This window comes from Aythya fuligula, chromosome 1, assembly GCF_009819795.1.
Source record: "Aythya fuligula isolate bAytFul2 chromosome 1, bAytFul2.pri, whole genome shotgun sequence".
Taxonomy (NCBI): Eukaryota; Metazoa; Chordata; class Aves; order Anseriformes; family Anatidae; genus Aythya; species Aythya fuligula.
In genome coordinates, this window is record NC_045559.1 from 579339 (window position 1) to 598680 (window position 19342).

Here is a 19342-nt window from a genome sequence, read left to right on the forward strand (position 1 = left end):
TGCAGCAACCCCGCGCCTCCGGCAGGCGCAGGGCTCCCGTGGCTTCAGGTCCTCCTCCCACCTCCAGCGCTGGGGCGATCGCCCGCCCTCGGACCCCGTGCCCGCAGCGCACCGCGGCCGGCCGAGGGCTGCGCAGGCTGTGCCGTGCCCCGGAGCGAGCGCCGCGCTGGGAACCTCAGCCGGAGGCAAGCGAGGGGCAGCACTGGCATTACACCCAGTGGCTGAGGAGGCTGGGGTGCCATGGGGCGACCCCAGAGCCGGAGGAGGCAGCGTCCCCGTCCCCCAGCCCGGTCCCTGTCCCCCACCCCGTGCGCTCCCCTCCGCACTGCACCCTCGACAGCATCGCGCACCCAGGCTCAGGGGTGGCCAGGGGCTCGCCCCGGCCAGCTCGGGAGGGGATGGCTTGGTGACTGGTGTTCCCCAAAAGCTGAGTCCCCCATGAAGGCATTAACTCTTCTGGTGCTAGAGGGAAGGACAAGGAGGTTCCTTCTGACCCTCACACATCTCCGAACCTTCACAACCTTCAGCCAGTGGAAAGGCACAGGCCAAGGGTTGGGGCTGCGGCCCCCTCCTGCGTGTGAGCACCAGGCTGAGGCCCTCTTCGGGACAGATCCTGGCAGGCTGTGGTGCTGTCTCCTTTTCCCTGAGCTCTCTTGCTGGGCACGTGCCCAAAACGGCTCTATCTAGAGCTTTCCAGAAACCGCTGAATTCTGTGTATTCACAGCACTTCTTCCCTCCCCAGGCAACAGCCCAGTGCTTGCAGCTGGGACAGTCGCATGGGGAAGGCAAGAGGGGATTTCAACCTGTACCTTCTTATTCTGCAAGCAAAAATCCTTCTGTAGATACCCCAGGGTACTCCAGGCCTCCCATCCAATAACCTGGTGAGCCAAGAGGCATCCTAATTGTGATAGCAACCATTGTGTCTGCCCGAAGCCACCTCTTTGTTGACCAGGTTTGCCATCGTATTCATCAGTCTCCTCCCCGCCCCTCCTGTGTGTGCCAATGCTACCGCTGTATGCTGTGTGACCATGTCCTGCCCCTGCCGCCGCGCCTGCCCCGTGCCCATCGCTGCAGCCTGCCCCATCACGCCTCTGCCTCTGTGCACCCCTCCATGCCCTGCATTTGCCCCACTGCTCCCATTTGCCACCCGCCCTCCTCCATCCCCCACCCTGGCACCCGTAAGCCCTCCACGATGGCCTCTCCCGAGGCCAGCAGCACTTTCAGACGCACTGAATTATTCCCTGCTCCCCACGCTCCGCTGCCCACAGCCCACTCACTCTCCATCGCCCACATTTCCAGCTCCTCAGCCTGCCCTGGCATTAATTATCACCTGATCACAAGCACTTGCTGCCGTGCTCATGCAGAGATGGGGACAGTCCTGTACTAGGGATGTCCCAGGCTGCTGGCAGGGTGGCACTTGCTGGCTGTGCCAACAACCACTGCCACCGCCGCTGCCGCACCCCTGGCACGTAGCTCGCTGCCCGCAGCCCCACCGGCTCCGTGTGTCCCCTGCCTGCTCCCCCTCATCGCCTCCCACATGCTCTGCAGTGCCTGGACCCTCGATGCTGTCCATAGACATGTTGCCACAAGCCAAGCCCACCACGTGCCCTTGCAACCTGAATGTTGAGGCTGATGCTGCTTCTTCAGCCCCGTGCCTGGTGAAGTGGCACCGCCACGTCCTGGTGGCACCCATGGGTGCACAGAGCCTCTGCGCCGCTGCCGCGTGCCAGCTCCGCTGCTGCAGGGACCAGGCACGCCAGCAGGCTTGTCCCAGGCTCCGTGTCATGCAGGCTCTGCCACAAACTCTGTAAAACATTAGAATTTCTAAAAAAAAAAAAAAATTAGTTTGGCTGTCTGTTCCTCATGCTGCTTCTGTGAGGTTGCTCTGGAGCCTCTCACTGATGTAGAAACGCTCCTCTCCAGCCTGCACTGAGCCATGGGAAGCCCGTGCCCATTAGTCCCTAGGCTGGTCGTGTCCTTCTGCTGGCTTCTGCCTCTGCTCCCCCATGCTTGAGCGCTCCCTGGCCATCCCGTGGCTCAGCCTCCCGTGCTCTGTCCCATGGGTCCCCACCGGGGCTGCTCCTGGCTGTGTGGGCAGACGTGGCCCCGCAGAGCACGCTTTGTTCCTGCACACCGCAGCTCGGCGCCGCTCCAAACCTTTGCACCACTGATGGCTTGGCCCAGGCTGCCCGGCTTGGCTCTGCAGCCCCTGCCCTGCCCTCGCCCCTGGCCCTGCGCCCCCCCCAGCCCAGCACCTCCAGCTCCTGCCCCGCTGCCCTGACCACGCCGCGGCTCTCACCTCTTCCATTCCCACAGCATTTCCATCTCACTGCCAGCTTCTTTCCACCCCACCTGCAGGTAGCGCAGACCCCAGCAGCCCTCGCCCCGGCAGCCCCATGTCCCTCAGACGTGGAGCTGCCCCCCTCCTGCAGCCGGAGCACGCAGAGCTGCTGCCTGCTGCTCCCTGGCACCCCCCGGCACGGCCCCAAAAGCCTCTCCCCGGCCCTTGTGGCTGCGGGGTGGCCGGTGGGCACTGTGGGTTGAAGTGTAACCGTGTTGTCCTGAGTGCAGGCTGCCCCTCGGGCTCTGTCCCGTGGTCTGCGGGTCTCTGCCCCTTCTGCAGCTGCTTCTGGGGCGACGCACAGAGACCCTGCCTGCACCCGCCCCTCGCTGCGAGGGGCCTGAAGACTGCAGAGCGTAACTTTTCTGCAGGAAGTTCGGTCTGGGACCTGGAAAGCTGGACGCCTTCTTGCCATTTCCGAAGAGCCCTCCTCCACCCCTACTGCTGCCCCTTCCCCGTGGCGAGGGCTGGAGATGGTGGATGCACCGCTCTGCCGCTGGCGGAGCCGGCGGCCGCGCCGCCCCAACGTGCACCCCAGCTTCCAAGACACGAAGCAGCTGCAGCCGTACCTGTGTTGGCAAACACTGCGTGAACCCTCGGGGCCGCCAGCCCCAGGGCCACCACGGCTGGTCCCAGTCAGGCATAACACAAAAGAAGGCGACTTCCAACCACACTCGTGCCATCGCCCCTGTCCCTGCGGCTGCTTGGGTCTGCCACGAAGTCCTGCTCCCCTCTCCCTGTCCACACAGCAGCGACGGCTTCATCCTCCCCATCACCCTCCCGTCCCCTCCATGGACACACGTGCATGCGGAGCTGGACGAGCGTTGGCCTGGGGCTTTGGAGACAGCACCGTCCCAGGCAGTGCCAGGGCACCCGTGGGGTGAGCCTGCTCCGTTTCGGGGCGGCACCCGGGGCGCTTGCCCTGCCCGTGCTGCCCGAGACGCGAGCGGCCAGGGCCAGCTCCTCCCTGCCCCGGACAGCTCGGTCTCACCGGTGCCGCCTGCGGCTCAGGGCTCTGCCCCTGTGCCTGGCCAGCCGGCGGTGCCGGTCACTGCCCCGCTCGGTGGCCGTGCTGGCCCCGAGCAGCTTCATCCCCCGCTTCAAGCACCAGCCAAGCCGAGGTCTCGAGTGCCCCGCACTTGCTGGAGGACGTCCCCGCCCCGGCCTGCCCGGGGGCTGCGTTCCCTGCGGCAGCGCCACCAGGAGCAGTCGGTTGCGTACCGGCCTGACGGCCAGCAGTGGTCTTGCCCCATGATCATTTCTAGTCCCACCTAGACAGAAACGTAACTTTCCAGCTAACGCAGCTGCTGCTACTTAAATTTTTTTTTTTTTTTTTTTTTTTTTCTCAGCTGAAGCAAAGAGGATTTTTTTTCCCATGTGTAGATAGCTCTTTTCTGACTTTATATCTACTCTGATGGCATTGGCATCTCCATTCCAAACATCTGCAGACCCAGTGAGACATTTCATTTTGAAAAGCCATTCAGGAGAAGGCAGAGCGATAGGCGAGGAACCCAACCACCCGGCCTTGCGGCGAGGGTCCTGAGCGCAGCCGGGCCCCACCTGCCAGGACGTCCTGGTGCGCCAGGACCCGCCGCCGTTACTGTGATTCTCATGGCTTCTCAATGACTTGGGTTATCTTCTGTAAAAATGGAAACACCTTTTATTTCTTTGGAGGGATTTTTTTTAAAGTTGTTGGTATTTTTCCTTTGTCCAGACGGAACTCATCAATCCTTGTTCTCCATAAACTCCTGTCTGTAATCCTGACTTTAAGAGAAGAGAAAACAAAACCCAAAGCACTTTGTTCCTGGTGGGCGAGCTTTTGCAGCTCAAACCATTTCGAAGCAGCAACAAAGTGCGGCCTGGTTTTATTTTTTTCCAGCACACGTGCATACCCCCCATCGCCGGCATGCATGTATACATGTGCGTATATACCCACACGCACACGGCCCCCGGGCGCGTGCACACTCACTCAGACTCTGCATGTGCATAGACAGGCTCGCACCCTCGCACACACGTGCGTGAACGCGCGCACGCACACGTCTCACATCCACACTCTTGTTTCCTCCCCCAGACGAACTCACCTGTGGGTTTTTGTTCTGTTTTTAATTTTACAGGGTCAGTTTGACTTCACCCTTATTTTGTATGGATTTTCTGAGGAGATTTCTCCTTCTCCAGAGTCATGGAGGTGTGAGCATTCACCTCCCGCCCTTGACGTTGTGATACACATACCCCACAGAGATCTATGTTTCTTATATTATATTATTATTATTATTATGTAATAAATTTATAAGAAAGCTCTGCTTTGTTCTGTGGTGTTTCTGCTCCAGCAGCCCCCGGACCAGGGTTGCACCCGGGGCCCCTCTTCAACCCCTCTGCGGTCCCTGGGGACTGCCCCAGCCCTTGGGGCACCCCAGCACTGAGGCCCCATCACAGCCCGGCTGCTCTCCTGGGGGGTTTCTGTGCCCCCCAGCCTCATCCAGCAGCGGGGCTGGGGCTGGGCAGAGGCCACTTCCCGCTGCATGGGGACGGGGATGCTGGGGCCTCTGGGTGCCCCCCACAGCTCTGGGGCAGCGTGTGGCCGACCCACACCAGCACCCAGCACCCCGGGGTGCCCTGCACTGGGGAGCAGCTTCCCAGAGCCAGGGCCTCTCTGCAGGGAGCGGGGCTCCCCCAGGGCCACAGCACCCGACCCGGTGCCACAGGCTGGGCTGGGAAACTCCGTCAGGAACCAGCTTCGTCCTCATCCCTGCAGCTGCAGCCCTGGGGCGATGTCCCGGGGAAGGGCACGTGTGCCGGCATCCCCCGACAGACCTGGCAGGGAGCAGGGCAGTGAAAGCAGCCCCTGGCTCCCCAGGACACACATTGCTGGAGTTTCCCAGATCCTACACGAAAACGTGAGGTGATGTGCACAAAGTTGGGCTGAGGCACAACGCTTTGTTCAACGCCTGCAGCCGATGGCAAGCACCGACACCAAGATCACCTTGGGGTGGGGGGGACAGAAAGAGAGGAAGGGGGAACACCCGGGGAGATGTGCAGGGTCCCCGGGGGGGGCCCTGTGAGAAAGCCCCCAGCACAGGACAGAGCCACAGCCGCCTCGATGACCCCCCCACACCGTGACTCCCTTACTGGGGTTACTGGCCCTGATTGGAAGATGCTTAATTAGCTGCAAATGCTGCATGCGGAGCGGCTGCAGGGCCTTGTGCACGCCTGCTGCCAGCCAACAAACACTGGGGTACCGGCGTGGCCGTGATCTCCTGCTGGCTGCCTCATCCGAGCCATGGTGGGACCAGCTCTGCTGGGGAGGGGTCAGGGCATTGTGCCCCTCCGCCTGCACCCACTGCCCGCAGCCCCCTCCCAAGCCCTGGCACAGCCACCCGGGGGCTGGCCATGTCAGTGACCCCCAGTAGCAGCAGGGACGGGGTCCCCCCTCCAGCCCCACACAGCCCCAGGAGATTTCCAGGGCTCCTGCGCCCAGGATCGATGCAGGCAGCCCCCTCCCCACACCCCGACCCCCACAGAGCGCCCAGGGCTCGCGGTCACACCAAGCATATATTTTATTGAAAGACCAAGTGGATGACAAGGCAGTGAGGGGGGACCTTTAACCAGGGTTTTGTACAAGTTACAGTTGCTCAGGACTCCTCTTGTTGGTTCGAGTTACGAGATAAATATCGGTACATAGAGCGGAGTGGAGGTATAGTCACTAAACTAGCACTGGTCGGATATACGGGGCCGGCAAGCAAAATAAATCACCAGGCACAGCAGCGAGGAGCAGGGGGGGCTGCGTGCCCGGTGCCGGGAGCAGCGGCCGCCCCGGCCCTGGGTCCTCCTCTCCTGGGGCAAATACATTCAGGCCAGGGGGGTCCCAGGGGGCCGGGAGCATCGCCCCCCGTGGCCGAGCGCCGCGCACCCCAGCGCCAGTCCCAGTCCCCGTGGCCACGCAGGGTCCCCTGGGGGGGCTGGGGGGGGGCAGGAGGCTCGGGGGGGGTGAAGGGGCAGGAGGGGCAGGGCCACGCTCCTGAGGGCTTCAGTACTGGGGCTGGGGAGGCATTAGAGGGGGGGCACTGGGGTCTGGGGCTGCTCCTGAGGCCCTATAGCTGGGGGGGGAGCCCCTCCTGCAGCCCCCCCAGCTCTGTCTGCCTGGGGGTCCCGTGGGGGTGCAGGGGCAGCACAGAGCTGGGGACTGCGTGGCAGCAGATGCTGACCCCGGCACCTAAATCCTGCCCGTGCCCTCATCAGCCCCCCCCACAGCAAGCCCCCAGCCCCCTTCCCCTCCCCGTGCCTCCCCCCGTGCTGCCCTGACCCCTCGGCACACAGCAGCCCCCCCAGCTCTCCCCTGGTGCCCCCACCCCGCGTGGCAGCGGCTGACCCCGGTCACAGCTGAGAGCCCCGGTCCCGTGCCCCCACGCGGTTTGCTCATGCAGGGGGGCAGCTTCTGGCCCAGCCCGGGGCACGGCCGTGCCACCCCCAGGGCCAGGGCGATGCCGGGTGCACCCTAAGGCCCCCCCCCGTGACCCACGGCCGCGGCCTGGCCCCCGGCCCCCCGGGGAAGCAGTGAGGATGTGCAGTGAGTCCGTCGGGCATGGGCGGGAGCGTGTGCATTAGGGGCCAAGCCGGCTGGTTGTGGGGTCAGACAGAGTCTCTGGCCGTCTGTGGGGCTGGGGGGGTGCGGAAGCTGGAGACACAGCGCCCTGCCCCCTTACTCCAGGTAAATGTCCTCTGTGGGGCAGGCGTACTCCAGGTGCTCCTGGTAATATTCCTGAAACGCTCGGCTGCAAGGCAAGGGCAGGGCCAGGGGCAGCTCAGGGATGGGGCCAGGACCCGGCACCACCGCCCTCTGCACCCCCAGCCCCGGTCCCACCACCCCCAGCCCCCTCCCCATCCGTCCCCAGCCCCCTGCCCCCCCATCCCCATCTTACCCGACGCACTCGGCGACGTGCCGCATGGACTCCTGCGAGACGAAGACGTGGCAGGCGAAGCGGCTCAGCACCGGGTGCTTGGTGATGAACCCGAAGTAGCTGCAGGGAGAGGGCAGGGTGAGCGCGGGGGACCCCACTCTCACCCCATGGGGGGCTCCTGCAGCTCAGGGGGGCTCCACCGTGGGGATCCCAGGGCTGCCCCTGCTCATGTGGGGCTGGGAGCACCCGGCACAGCGCCGTGCACCCCGAGGTGCGGGAGCAGGGGGTCTCACCAGCTGTTCCGGGGGTGGCACCCGCAGAAGGAGATGTTCTTCATCTGGAAGAAGTGGCTGCAGCGCTCAAACTGCAAGAGAAAACCCCGGCAGGGTGTGGGCGCCCAGCGGGCTGGGGGACACGCACCGGGACCCCCTGCCCACGGTGCCCCCGCACCTCCTCGTCCCGGCCGTACTCGTTGACCGTCAGGATGAGCTTGATGCCCTGCAGCGTGATCTCCAGGTCGCAGCTGGCGGGCGGGCGCAAGTGCACGGTCAGCTTCCTGGTGGTGGCAATCTGGGGGCGTGGGGACGGGGCATCAGGGCGCGTGGTCCCGCTGGGACCCCGGCACAGAGCCACCCCCAACCCCTGCTGAAAGCACCAGGGGGCCGGTGCCCACGCAGCACCCGCAGCCTCTACCCAAGCTGGGGAGGCAGCAGGACGGCGCCTCCTGGGCACAGCAGGGTCCCTGCGTGGGGAGGGGGGGCTGCGTGGTGCTGCCAGCCCCCCCCGGCAGCCTCACCTTCTGCATGGCCGCGCAGAGGATGCCGTTCCCCTGGTGGTACGGCACCTCCACCGAGCCCAGGAACTGCACGTTGAACCGCTCCACCCAGCACGGGTTCCTCTTCAGGCCTGCACAGGACAGGAGTGGGGAGACGGTGCCCAGGACCCCCGCAGCCCCCCGCTGCCCCCCCCCCCAGCACCCTGTGCCGCCCTCCAGAGGCACCCGTGGGGCTGGGAGCGCTTCCTACCGATGACGTCCCTGGCTTGGCCGACGACCTCGTGGGCGTAGAAGGCGGGGAAGATGCCCCTCTCCCCCGTCCGCATGTTGTAGCCCCGGTACCAGTAGTCGTCCTCCTCCAGCTCCACCAGGATGGGGTCGTCCACGTCCAGCTCCAGCTCGTCCTCGTGGCGAGGGATGAACCTGAGAGGAGGGAGGGTGGGAAGGACGATGCACACCTGGGGGGGTGCGGGGGGCAGAGAGACCCCAAGAGGTGCCCCACGGCCGTGCCCCGCACCCACAGAGCTGCCCCGAGCCAGGAGAGGCCACGGGGAGCGGAGCCAGCAGCCGGGCTCACTGCTCACCTGAAGACAGCCCGGTGGGTCTGCTCCCGCTCCTCCCCGTTCACCATGCAGGAGAACAGCCCGAAGGACTCTGTGCCTGGGGCAGAAAGAGGCGGCATCACCCTGGGGCCCTCCTGAGCCCCCAGCCCCACACCCCATGCACACCCCGGGGCAGAGGACCACCACTGGCACCTCGCAGCCCTGCAGGGGGAAGCCCCCAGCCGCTGGGAGCAGCCCCAGCGCCCCGCAGCAGCGCGGTCCCTGCCCACCTCCAGGCCCCGTGCCGTGCCACGCCGTGCTGGTGCCGTGCCCAGATGGACGAGGCAGGATGGCACCGGGCAGCCAGCCTCACCCCGGCACAAGGCAGCCCACGGCCGGAACAGCGCGGCACGGCCACTTACTGGAGGAGCGGGAGGTGCTGTTGACAAAGACGTTGAGGAACTTCTTGGAGAACTGCAGGTCGGCCTCGGGGGACGAGTCCTCGGAGGAGCTGTGCGCGTCGGGGGCCGCCAGCCCGTCCTCGAAGGCCGCCTCGTCCTCCAGGTCGCAGCGGTCGCAGGCGCGCAGCAGGTCGCTGTCGTCGCTCAGCACCGAGGTGCAGCGCCGCAGGCTCACCAGCTCCAGCTGCGTGTGCTCGTCCACCACCAGCGTGTACTTCACCGAGTCGTAGGCCAGGGACTCGTCCAGCGCCCGCGGCTCCAGCGCCTCGGGGGCCGGCGGCAGCGGCAGCTCCCCGGGGAAGCCCCGCGGGTCCTCGGGGAAGGGGGAGCCCTTCAGGTAGGGCGCCTCGTCCTCGTCCGTGGAGTAGGCCATGGTGAAGCAGCGGTTGGTCTTGGCGGTGGAGACGTCCAGGGCAGGCGGGAAGGTGTCGGGGTCCTGCCCCAGGGGCTCTAACCGGACGTCGTCGATCATGTCGTTGTCCTCCAGGATGCCCGAGTCCAGGTCCTTGTCGACGGCCCAGTCCTTGGTGCCGGCAGCCGGCTCCACCGTGGCACGGGGCTCGCCGGAGGTGGCCTCGGTGCCGGGGGAGCCGCGCGGCGGGGTGCGGGGCGGCCCCGTGCAGCAGCCAAAGGTGGCCAGGACCTCGGAGCCACCCAGCCTGTCGAGGGAGACGGGGCGCCCCGGGAAGACGGGCGCGATGGTGTCGTTGGTGGGGTTGCTCAGGAAGAGGAACGGGCCCGGGTCGTCCGCAGGTGGCTCCGGCGCCGCCTCCGTCCCGACGCCCAGGGAGCGCTCGTCCTCGGCGCGCTGCAGGGAGCTGCGCAGCGTCTCCATGTCCACCAGCTCGATGCTGCGCGGGGCGCAGGGCAGGGCGGCCGGCTCCCCCTCGCTCACCGGGGAGTCCCGCAAGCCGGGCTCCTCGTCCAGCACCTCGCTCAGGATCTCGGGCTCCAGGTCGGAGGCTGGGGAGATGGTGTCACAGAGCGAGTGGGTCTGCTGGAAGCACTCGTCCGGGCACTTGATGGGGTAGGAGCCCTCCGAGATCATCTTGTTGACGAGGTTGCTGAGCAGCCACGGCGAGTCCGAGTCCTCGCTCAGGTCAGGCTCCGACTCCGAGTCGGAGTCGTACTCGCTGTTGTCCTCATCGTCCGCCTCGGGCATGAGCTTGGGCCCCACGGGCAGGTAGAAGGAGCGCCGGATGCTCTCCAGGCTGTGGTCTGGGTCGATCTTCAGGTCCAGGGGGCTGGAGGTGGACACATCCGTCTGGTCCACGGGCGCAGAGGAGTCCTCGGGGTTCAGGCTGTCGTAGTAGCCCTCCATCTTCAGCTCCGCCAGGCTCTCCCGCCTCACCATGCCGCTCTCCGGGAGCTCCCTGTCCAGGGTCTCCTCCTCCTCTTCCTTGCCCTTGTCCAGCAGCAGGGAGTCCTTGATGCCCATGACGCCGGGCGCCTCCAGCTCTGTCTCCAGCTCGGCCTCCGAGGCGGGGGAGCTGGCCTCCTCGATGGAGTTGGTGAGGTGGGAGGACCTGCCGCTGCTGCTGTCGCTGCTCAGGTCCAGCTCCGTCTCCGAGATGGAGGAGATCATGTTGCTGACCAGGCGCCCCGCAGCGAAGGCCGCCTCGATCTCCCCCTCCACGTCCGAGTCGGAGCCGGGCGAGCTGAGGTCCTCGCTGTGCCGGCTGCAGGGCAGGAAGGGCTTGGAGGTCCTGCTGGTGAGGTCGGCCTCGATGCCGGGGTCCGAGGAGGGCGAGGTGGTCTCCGAGGAGCCCGAGGGGCGCCCGCGCACGCTGGCCGCCCGGCTGGGCAGGGGGCCCTCCCCGTCCGAGCTGAGCTGCTCCGCCGGCCCCTTGGGGCACGCATGGGGGCCCGGCAGCCGGGACCCCGGCCCCGCGCTGCGCTGGGCACAGGCCCTGGCCGCCAGCTCCTCCGGGGGCGGCGGGGCACCACGCTGCTCACGGGGGGCCACGGGGGACCCCGGGCTCCCGGCCCCCTCGCTGGGCGCCTGACTCTCCCGGCCGCCGGCCGCCTGCTGCTTTGGCGGGGCGCAGCGGCCGTCCGGAGCCGCGGGCTGCCGGGCCCCGGGGGTCTGGGGCTGTGAGCCCGTGTCGGAGCCGGCGGGCATGCGAGCAGGAGCGGCCAGCCCTGTTGGAGAGAGAGACGGTTCAGGGGGCAGCTGGCAGAGGTGAGGCGGGGAATGTGGTGGTCCGAGCGCAGAGGAGATGATATTCATATTATAATCTTCCCCGGCTCGCTCGGGCGATGGGTTACCATGTGCCAGAGACTCGTGGCTGTTGCCTTGCGAGTCAAAGAGGGAAGGCTGCGGCGGGGTGGGGGCCTGCCCTGTCCCCCCGGGGCTCGGCCCCAGCCCCTTCTGGCTTTCCAGGCAGGGTCCGTCTTGAATGCAGGCGTGGGGAGACGAGTGTCCTGCGGGGCAAGAGCAGAGCGCCCAGGTCAGCTCCGCGCCACGCAGCCGGTCCCTCCCACACCTCGGGATGGGGAGGGGGTGCCGAGGTGTGCCCGTACCCGTACCCGCCTGTGCCTGGCTCCCCAGCCCCATGGGGTGAGGACCCTTCTGCCCAGGACCCCCAGAGCCCCCAGCTCCGCACACGGTGCTGGATGACTGGATTGGACACGCCTGAGAGGATTTCAGCACAAAGGCCCAAACACCCTCTTGGCTTTGGCAGAAGGGGAACGGGGTCTGGGGCAGCCCCACTGTGGCACCAGGTCCCGGGACACCCCTGCAGGACCCTGCCCCACAGTCCTGTGCTCACCGGTGTGCGAGGAAGAGGAGGAGGAGGAGGAGTGGAGAAGGGCGTCCTGCCACGTGGTGCGGTGCGCGGGAGGCGGGTAGCTGCCGTTGTTGTTCAGGGAGTCCTGCGGGGAGAGCAGAGCCGGGCACGTCTGGGGACGGGGCGGTCGGCAGGGTTTGGGAGGGAGAGGGGACACAGGGGGGGCTGCACCGGGGCCAGGCTGCGGATGTGTGCTGGCACCAAACATGACCGGGCCGGCTGGGGGCATCCCACCACGGTGCTGCCTTGTGCAGGTCCGGCCACTGCCAGCACCGCGGGCACCCCATGCTCAGATCCCACCCGTGGCACCCCACAGCACAGCCTGGCAGCGCCTGGGACACGTGCCCGGGACTGATCCGGATTAGAGCCGTGACATCCCCAGAACGGGGACCCAGGGGACCGGCACCTTCCCAGGAGGGCGCCCAGCAGGGGACGCGGTGGCACGGGCGCTGTCCCCAGGGAAAACCCATCGCACGGCCCCACGAGCCCCGTCCCCCCGTGAGCTGCACGACCCATGGCGAGAGGGTCCCTCGAAGGGACACCGGCCCCAGGGGAGGGGATGGGAGCCAGCAGGGCCGGGGCTGCCCGCCCGGCGCGGCGGCAGCTGCGGATTAGTGCCGGCGGGCAGCGATAATCCAGCCGAGCCCAGAGATTAGCGAGCGGGGCTGGCGCAACGTGCGGCGGGGCACGCAGTGCCAGGGCCAGGGGGTGCGGGGCTGGGGGGCTGCAGGGACGGGGGGGGGATACAGGGCTGGGACCAGCACCGCGTGGGCTGTGCCGTGCACCCCAAGGACACGGTGCTGGGTGGCTGCACAGCACCAGGCTCTGCATGGCCCCGGCAGACACAACACGACGGAGCCGGGATTAGCTGGGATTTGCCCCCCGGGCACGCCGACGGGGCCGGATCCTGCCCCCCTCACGCCCCGAGGGACAACGGATCAGGGTCATCCGGCACAACCGGGCGTTGGGCATCCCCCTGCGGCACGGAGGGGTGGCAGGGCTCTGCCCTGACCCAACACCGGCCCCCGGCCCCCCGCCCAGGATCGGAGCCACCGCGCGGGGCCGGGAGCCCCCAGTGCCATGGCAACGCTGCCGGATGCAGGCAGCACCGCGCCCGCTGCCCACGCACTGCGGCGGCGCGGCAGCTCCGGCAGCGCGGTGGCGGCACCGCAGGCGCGTGCGCACGGGGACACAGGGACACGGGGACACCCCCGCAGCACCACGCACGGGGCCCTCCCCAGTCTCCCACCACACGGAGAGCCCCGGGGGATGCAGTGCACGCGCACACCCGTGCACACCTGCACACGCGCACCCCCAGCCTTGTGGTGCCGTGGTAGCACCTCACACCGCTGCCCCATGGAGATGTCCCGGACCCCAAGCTCACCCCAGAGCCCTGCTCCAGGGGCTGGCAGGGGGCGTGCAGGGACCCCACGGTGCCAGCAGCCACCGCACAGACCCAGCCCTGGTGCCCTCGGCTCGGCCCCACCACTGCAGAGCTGGAGCCCGCCTTGCGCTTCTCTGTCCTCCCTGTGCTCACCAAGCCCCATAGACCCCAGCTGGGCACGCAGCCCTCGCCCCATCCTCGCCACCTCTGTGGCACCCCCAGAGACCCCCCCCATGCACAGGCCCCAGGAGCAGAGACCCCCGGGCAGGGGCTGACCCCGCTCCCGACCCCGACCCTCACCTGGGTGCCCGGTGCCGTCAGGTTGAGCGTGGTGGGCCGGTGCTTCTGCGTCTCCTCCAGGGCGGGCGAGGGGATGGGCGAGGCTGAAGGGGACGGTGGAGCTTCCAGCTCGTTGCCCTCCTCCTCCTCCTCTTCTTCCTCCTCTTCCTCATTGTCGTCGATCATCTCGAACTCCTGGAAGTCATCCTGGAAGGTGCAGACGGGGTGCGGCTGCTCGCTGCGCTCCAGCACCAGGCAGTCCTGGGGGGAGCAGCACGGGGTCAGCAGCCAGCCCGGCGGTGCCGGCCCCACCACGGCCCCACTGCCAGCCCCACAGCTCACCCTGCAGCTCGGGGCCAGCATCGCCTCCTGCCCCTGCCCCAGAGGACCTCCAGGCAGAGGGACCTGCTCTGTGCCGGGGACCAGTGCGCCCTCAGCTCTGCAGCAGCCTGCCCGCCCCCCCGCCCGTGTCCCTGTCCCGTGTCCATCCCGTGTCCCCCAGCCTGGCCCTCCTGGTGCCTGGGGCGGTGCTGGGGAAGAGCTGAGTAAGCTGGAGCCACGTGAGAGCGGCCACGGGCTCAACACCGGGCTGGCTGCTGAGCCATCACTGTTCCTGCGGCTGCCCCGCGAGGCCTGGCTGGAGGTGGTGGGGGCCCGGAGCTCGGCCCCACCAGGACGTCCAGGCTCCAAATCCACCTCCCCGACAGCCCCTGCTCGGGACAAGCCTTGTTGTGCTCCCCCTCCCCGCGTCCCCCCACAGCCCTGCCGCAGCCGCCTTGGCACACGTGGCTCGTGCACCTTCTCGTAGTGGTCCGAGTCGTAGTTCAGCCCGATCCCGCAGTCATCCGTGATCTCCGACAGGTCCTCGTCATCGAATTCCTCCAGGCTGATGTCCTGGGGGGGCCTGGGAGAGGAGCAGGGACATCAGGGCCGCGGACATCGCTCGGCTGCACGTGGGGAAACGCCGCCTGCTTCCCCCTGGCACCACGGGGTCCCGGCGAGCCGCGCGGCACCACAGGGACATGGGCGCACGGTGCCGGCATCACCCCGGGTCCCCGGCACAGCAGCAGTAGCTGGGCTGCCACAGGATATTTTGGGAGCAGAGACACCGGTGCCACGGAGCAGGGCAGGCACAGACAGGGGCAGACACAGCCACAGCACAGCCCCTCTGCCCGTGCAGCAGAGGGACCCATGGGGGCTGCACAGCCCCCGAGGTGGCCGCGATCCCCCGGGGTGGGCTCATGCCCCGAGGCAGCCGGAGCAGCTCCGCTCAGGACCCCACACAGCATCCTGCAGGCCTGACCCACGGGCGAGGCTGGAAACAAAGGGGAGGGCGGCAGCCACAGCAGGGCCTGGCACGGGCTCAGCTCCGGGACCTTCCCTGCCGAGCTCAGCACCGAGCATCCCCAGGTTACCGCCAGCCTTTAGCCAAGGTGATGGGAGCCCCACGTGGCACGAGGCCCCGTGGTTTGGGGGTGCCCCAGGAGAGGCAACGTGGTGCCTCCACGCACTGTCTGCTCCCAGCCCCAGGAGCGGCAGCACCCCCAGCTCCTCCACTGTGACACCAGCACCCAAGGGGTCCCCGCGCCCCCCTGGGCAAGCATCCACGGGAGCCTCCCTGGATCCATCCCTGTGGGACACCCCGAGGGCACCCGCAGGAGGCTCCACAAGCCCATGGCATCGACTGGTCCCACACAACCCCAGGGGGTCTCAGCGCTGCGCCCACCACGCAGCAGGCAGCGAGCCCCCAGCCTCCCACCCCACCAAGTCCAAAAATTGCGCCCGTGGCGGCGGCCAGGTCACTGGCGGCACCGGGTTTCGGGTGACCTGAGATGCGTCGCTGCTTTCACCTTTGGGGGTCTGCATTTAACCCGAGATAGGATTTGTGCAGCTCCTGCCCAGCTCCGAGGATGAGGATGGGGCTGGCACACAGCGGGCTGCAGCCCCCAGCCCAGCGCTCCCCGCTCGCCCACCCCTCAGCGCGGTGCTCGCGGCACAGGGGCAAGCCGAGGGCTGCCCTGCTGCCTACCGAGACACTGAGGTAAGGCTGGTCAAAAAAAATTAAAGCAAGCCATTTCCCTGTCGGGAACAGGGTGTCATGGAAACCAAAATTTTCTGCAGGGAGAAAAAAAAATAAAAAAAAGAGAAAAAGATTACTCTTGGCAGGATTTTCTGCCGGGAAAACGTAAACCAATCGCCGCAGGTCAGCGCTGAACCAGGGAGGGGCTGCAGGGCCCGGGGCTGTGGCCGGGATCCCCCCTCCTGCACCCCGGGGTCTCAGGGAACACCGTGGGCACCCACAGCCCGGCCAGGCAGGGGCACGGCAGCGTCCCCAGCTGGAGCTGCGCACCCCGGGGTGCCCCACAGCAGGGACAGCAGCCGGTGCCCTGCTCCAGCTCGGCACCGGACCCTGTCCCAGCCAGCCCCTGACATCTTTTCTCACCCCCCATCACAGCCTGGCCATAAACAACTGAAGCCAAACGTTGTTCCAGGGTTGCTCTCCCTGCCTTTGACTTCTGTGTTTGCCCTTAACTCCCATTTCCAAGCTCCCCTCTCCACCATCGGGAGCTTACTCCGATTTTACTGAGAAAAAGATTTTCCCCTAATCACATAATTCCCAGAAGTAGGCCATTAAGACAACGTTAAATATCCTCCGATCTGCGGTGAAATCATCAGTCGGTGGTGGAAGCTGCAGCACCAGCCCACGGGGTGTGGGGCTGGGACCGGCCCCAGCCCCCAGACCCCAGCCCCAAGAGCCCCCCAGGGGCTACGGGGGCAGATCCCAGCCACCAGCCCTGGGGATGGCCACAGCCATGACTCCTGGCACGGAGATGTGCCAGCATCCCATGGGTCCCCTGCTGGGGGAACCAACTCTGCCATCAGACCCCATCCCCAGCCAAGAGGACGCACACCCTGGCCATGGGTGGCAAGGAACACCACGGCACAGCACGGCACCCCGGTGCTCTGCCCTACAGGCAGCTCTGGTCACAAGTTGCAGCCACAACAAACCACAGCCAGAGCTCTGGGGTTGCTGCAGGAGGCCACAGCGGGTCCGGAGCTGCAGCACTGCCCCAGGGACACCCCAACTCCAGCCCCTCGGCCAACGGGGAGCGTCACCAGCACGGGCACGGGGCCGCAGCAGCGGGTGCCTCGGATGCGCTGGTGATGAGCAGAAGGCGGCCAGGGAGGTGGTGCCGGGTGGGCAGCACCCAAAGGGGGGTCCGGAGCTGGTGGCTCAGGGGGAACAGAGCTCACCCCAGCCCCATGCATGGAGAGAGGGCTCCAGGAGGTGGTGGAAGGCAGCAGGACACCAAACCTCGCAGTGGGACACCACCAGACCTCACAGCAGGACACCACCGGCACCGCGACCGCGCACCCTTGGCTGTGCTGCCAGCCAGGCTGGGCTGACCTCGCTGGGCTGTGCTGGGCCAGGCGGCAGCGGGGAGCAGGGGGGATGCAGCAGGGGAGGGCTCGGCCCCAAAAAGGGCCCCGACATCAGCCCCTGGGGTGCGCAGGGCAGGGGCACACATCAGCAGGCAGCCGGGAGCCGGCGTGTCTGCGCTGGGAGCTGCCGGGGGCCGGGCTTTGTGCGGAGGGAGTGACCAACAACCAGGCCAAGGGAAGATTGAATTTCCTCGTTATTTTCAGCTCAGCTCCCTGGACAGTTCTCCTTGGACCTGGATGCGATGCAATGGCTCCTGCGGGGAAGGGCTGGGGACCGTGACCCGCGGCCCAGCGCTGCGCCTGCCAGTCCCTGTGCCAGGGGGGCACAGCAAGGTGGGGGCTGGCCCCCGGGAGCCCAGCACCAGCCCCACAGCCCCCACCCCAATGCAGGAGCCATCACAGGACACAAGAGCCACCTCGCAGCCTGCCCAGGACCTGCCCCGTGCCCACCCCTCACCTTCACCTGCCTCTCCTTCCCCAACCACAAGCTCAGCACCCCGCTGCGAAACCCTCTGCTGGCAACGGGCACGACCCAGACCAACCCCCCCAGACCCCCCAAGCCAGCCACCAGCTCCATCACGGCACCCGCACACCGGGGCTGCCCCCGTGGGCCTCGTCCCCCCCCCAAAGGACGGGCAGCACCAGGGCCTTGAGGCCGCAGGAGCCAGCGGTGGATGGGCCATGGGGGGGGCTCGGTGGCTGTGGCCCAGGTGGGAGCCAGGCTGCTGCTCCTGGGGGGCACGGGGGGGAGGCAGAAAGCAGCATTTCCATGTTTCCGTGTCTCCGTGTCTCCGTCTGGCACAAGGAGAGGTTTTGGCCCCGGGGGCGGCTCGTGCGGCACCACCAGGGATGAGCCGCAGGGGAGGGACGGGAGGGTGGTGGCAGGGGGACGCCGCCGTCTGGGGGGGGCTCACAGCCCTGGGGGGGGCTGGGCTGGGGGCTGCGGCCTCCCCCTGCCCCTCCTGGACTCCTGGCCCAGGCCTCGGCTGCAGGGAGGAGGCCGCGGAGCTGTGGGGGCCAGACCCGAGCCCCACGCAGCAGGGGCCGGGGGGACACGGGGAGCGCCAGGAGGGGCGGTGGGCACGCAGGAGGCACGGCCAAGCCCCCGGCCGGGCCCCCCCGGGCATCACCAGGGCCCCGGTGCCAGGCGGGAGGCAGGGGAGCGGGACGGGCGCTGTGGGGAGAGGCCAGGGCCGGGCCCTCCCCACCCTGCAGCACCGCAGCCGCGGCCTCTGCCGGGGTCCCTGCGCTGCGAGGCCTGGGGGGGGGACGGGGGGGGCGGCTGTGGGGTCTGCCCCGTGTGGGACAGGACCTGGGGGGGGGGACAGGGGACAGGGAGCTGTCCTGCATCCCCTCTGAGCCCCCACCCGCGAAGCTCTGAGCCCCCAGGGCCTCCCCCGTGCCCCCCCCCACCTCTCCGACCCATCCCCACCCCAGGTCCCGCACCCAGACCCCGCACCCCCCCGCATCCCCCCGGGGACCCCATCCCGGACTGCGCCCCGCAGCGGGTCCCAAGGTCAGCCGAGGTGCTGGGGGGGGGGAGCGGCCCTGCGCCCCCCCACGCTGCCAGGACCCAGCCGTCGGCACAGCCCCGGACCCCCCCCCCGACCCCCCCCGGACCCCCCCCAGACCCCCGCGGGTGCCCCTCGGGGGGCGCCCCCCAGCGCAGCCCCTCCCTGGCGGCGCCCGCCTCTGACCCCGGGGGTGCGGAGCCGCCTGGAGGGGGGGGCTCGGGGGATTTGGGGGGGGGCCGAGCCCCAGCCCAGGACCCCGCCGGGCCCCCCCCCGCCGGCTGCAGACAAAGGCAGGGGCCGGGAGCGGGGCTCTGCCCCTGCGGGACCGGGGGTCGGGGGAGGGGGGGAGACAGGATGGGGGGGTCGGGATCGGGGGGTGGGGGGGAGCCGGGGGGGCTCTGCTCAGCCCAGCCCAAGGTGAAGGGCGGCTCCGGCCCCCCCGCAGCCCCCGGGCTCGGCCCCGCACCGGCGATGCGCGGGGAAGGGCAGGGCTGGGGGGGGGGGGGGGAGGGCAGGGAAGGGAAGGGCAGGGTGGGGAAGGGCAGAGAAGGGAAGGGAAGGGCAGGGCGGGGGAGGGCAGCCCCCCCCCACATACACCCGAGACCCCCATCCCGGCGCCGCTCACCTGCAGCCCGGCGGGGACAGCGAGTGGAAGGTGGAGAGCGAGAACATCTCGGCGCGATCCGCCATCTTCACACGGGGGCTGCGCCGGACTGCGGACAGCGGGGGGGGGGCGGGGGGGGCGGGCGGGGCGGGGGGGGGGCGGGGGGGGGGGGGGGGGCGCGCGCGGGGGGGGGAGGGGGAGGGGATGGGGAGGGGGTGGGAGAGGGAGGGGTTGGGGGGGGGGCAGGAGGGGAGTGGTGGGGAGGGGCGGGGGGGGGAGGATAAAGGGGGTGGGGAGGGGCAGGGGGGCTCCGC

The 19342-nt window shown here is 68.3% G+C and overlaps 1 protein-coding gene across 3 annotated transcripts; it reads right to left on the minus strand.

The window, feature by feature from the left end:
- Positions 1 to 6692: 6692 nt before the first annotated feature.
- Positions 6693 to 19128, minus strand: MAPK8IP2 (mitogen-activated protein kinase 8 interacting protein 2). Of its 3 annotated transcripts, XM_032201097.1 has the most exons (13): positions 19050 to 19128; positions 14265 to 14370; positions 13488 to 13727; positions 11786 to 11888; positions 11283 to 11438; positions 8976 to 11156; positions 8596 to 8671; positions 8262 to 8434; positions 8033 to 8142; positions 7687 to 7806; positions 7530 to 7600; positions 7258 to 7356; positions 6693 to 7110 (listed from the first exon to the last, which is right to left on the minus strand). In XM_032201097.1, exons 1-13 carry the CDS (start codon positions 19112 to 19114, stop codon positions 7038 to 7040), a joined length of 3573 nt encoding a protein of 1190 aa, XP_032056988.1. In that variant the 5' UTR covers positions 19115 to 19128; the 3' UTR covers positions 6693 to 7037. The 3 variants fall into 3 exon arrangements, with proteins under 3 accessions (XP_032056988.1, XP_032056979.1, XP_032056970.1); XM_032201088.1 differs by having other exon boundaries at positions 8976 to 11438; positions 13488 to 13673; XM_032201079.1 differs by having other exon boundaries at positions 8976 to 11438.
- Between the last annotated feature and the right edge of the window lie 214 nt (positions 19129 to 19342).

What these genes read in the sequence shown, in the direction of transcription:
- MAPK8IP2 (XM_032201079.1), bottom strand. Translation starts at nt 19,114, where the DNA reads ATGGCGGATCGCGCCGAGATGTTCTCGCTCTCCACCTTCCACTCGCTG. An exon ending in CTCCTCTTCCTCGCACACCG is followed by an intron (nt 11,439 to 11,785) that starts GTGAGCACAGGA and finishes CTTGCCCCGCAG; the next exon opens with GACACTCGTCTCCCCACGCC. An exon ending in CACGTCGCCGAGTGCGTCGG is followed by an intron (nt 7,111 to 7,257) that starts GTAAGATGGGGA and finishes CTTGCCTTGCAG; the next exon opens with CCGAGCGTTTCAGGAATATT.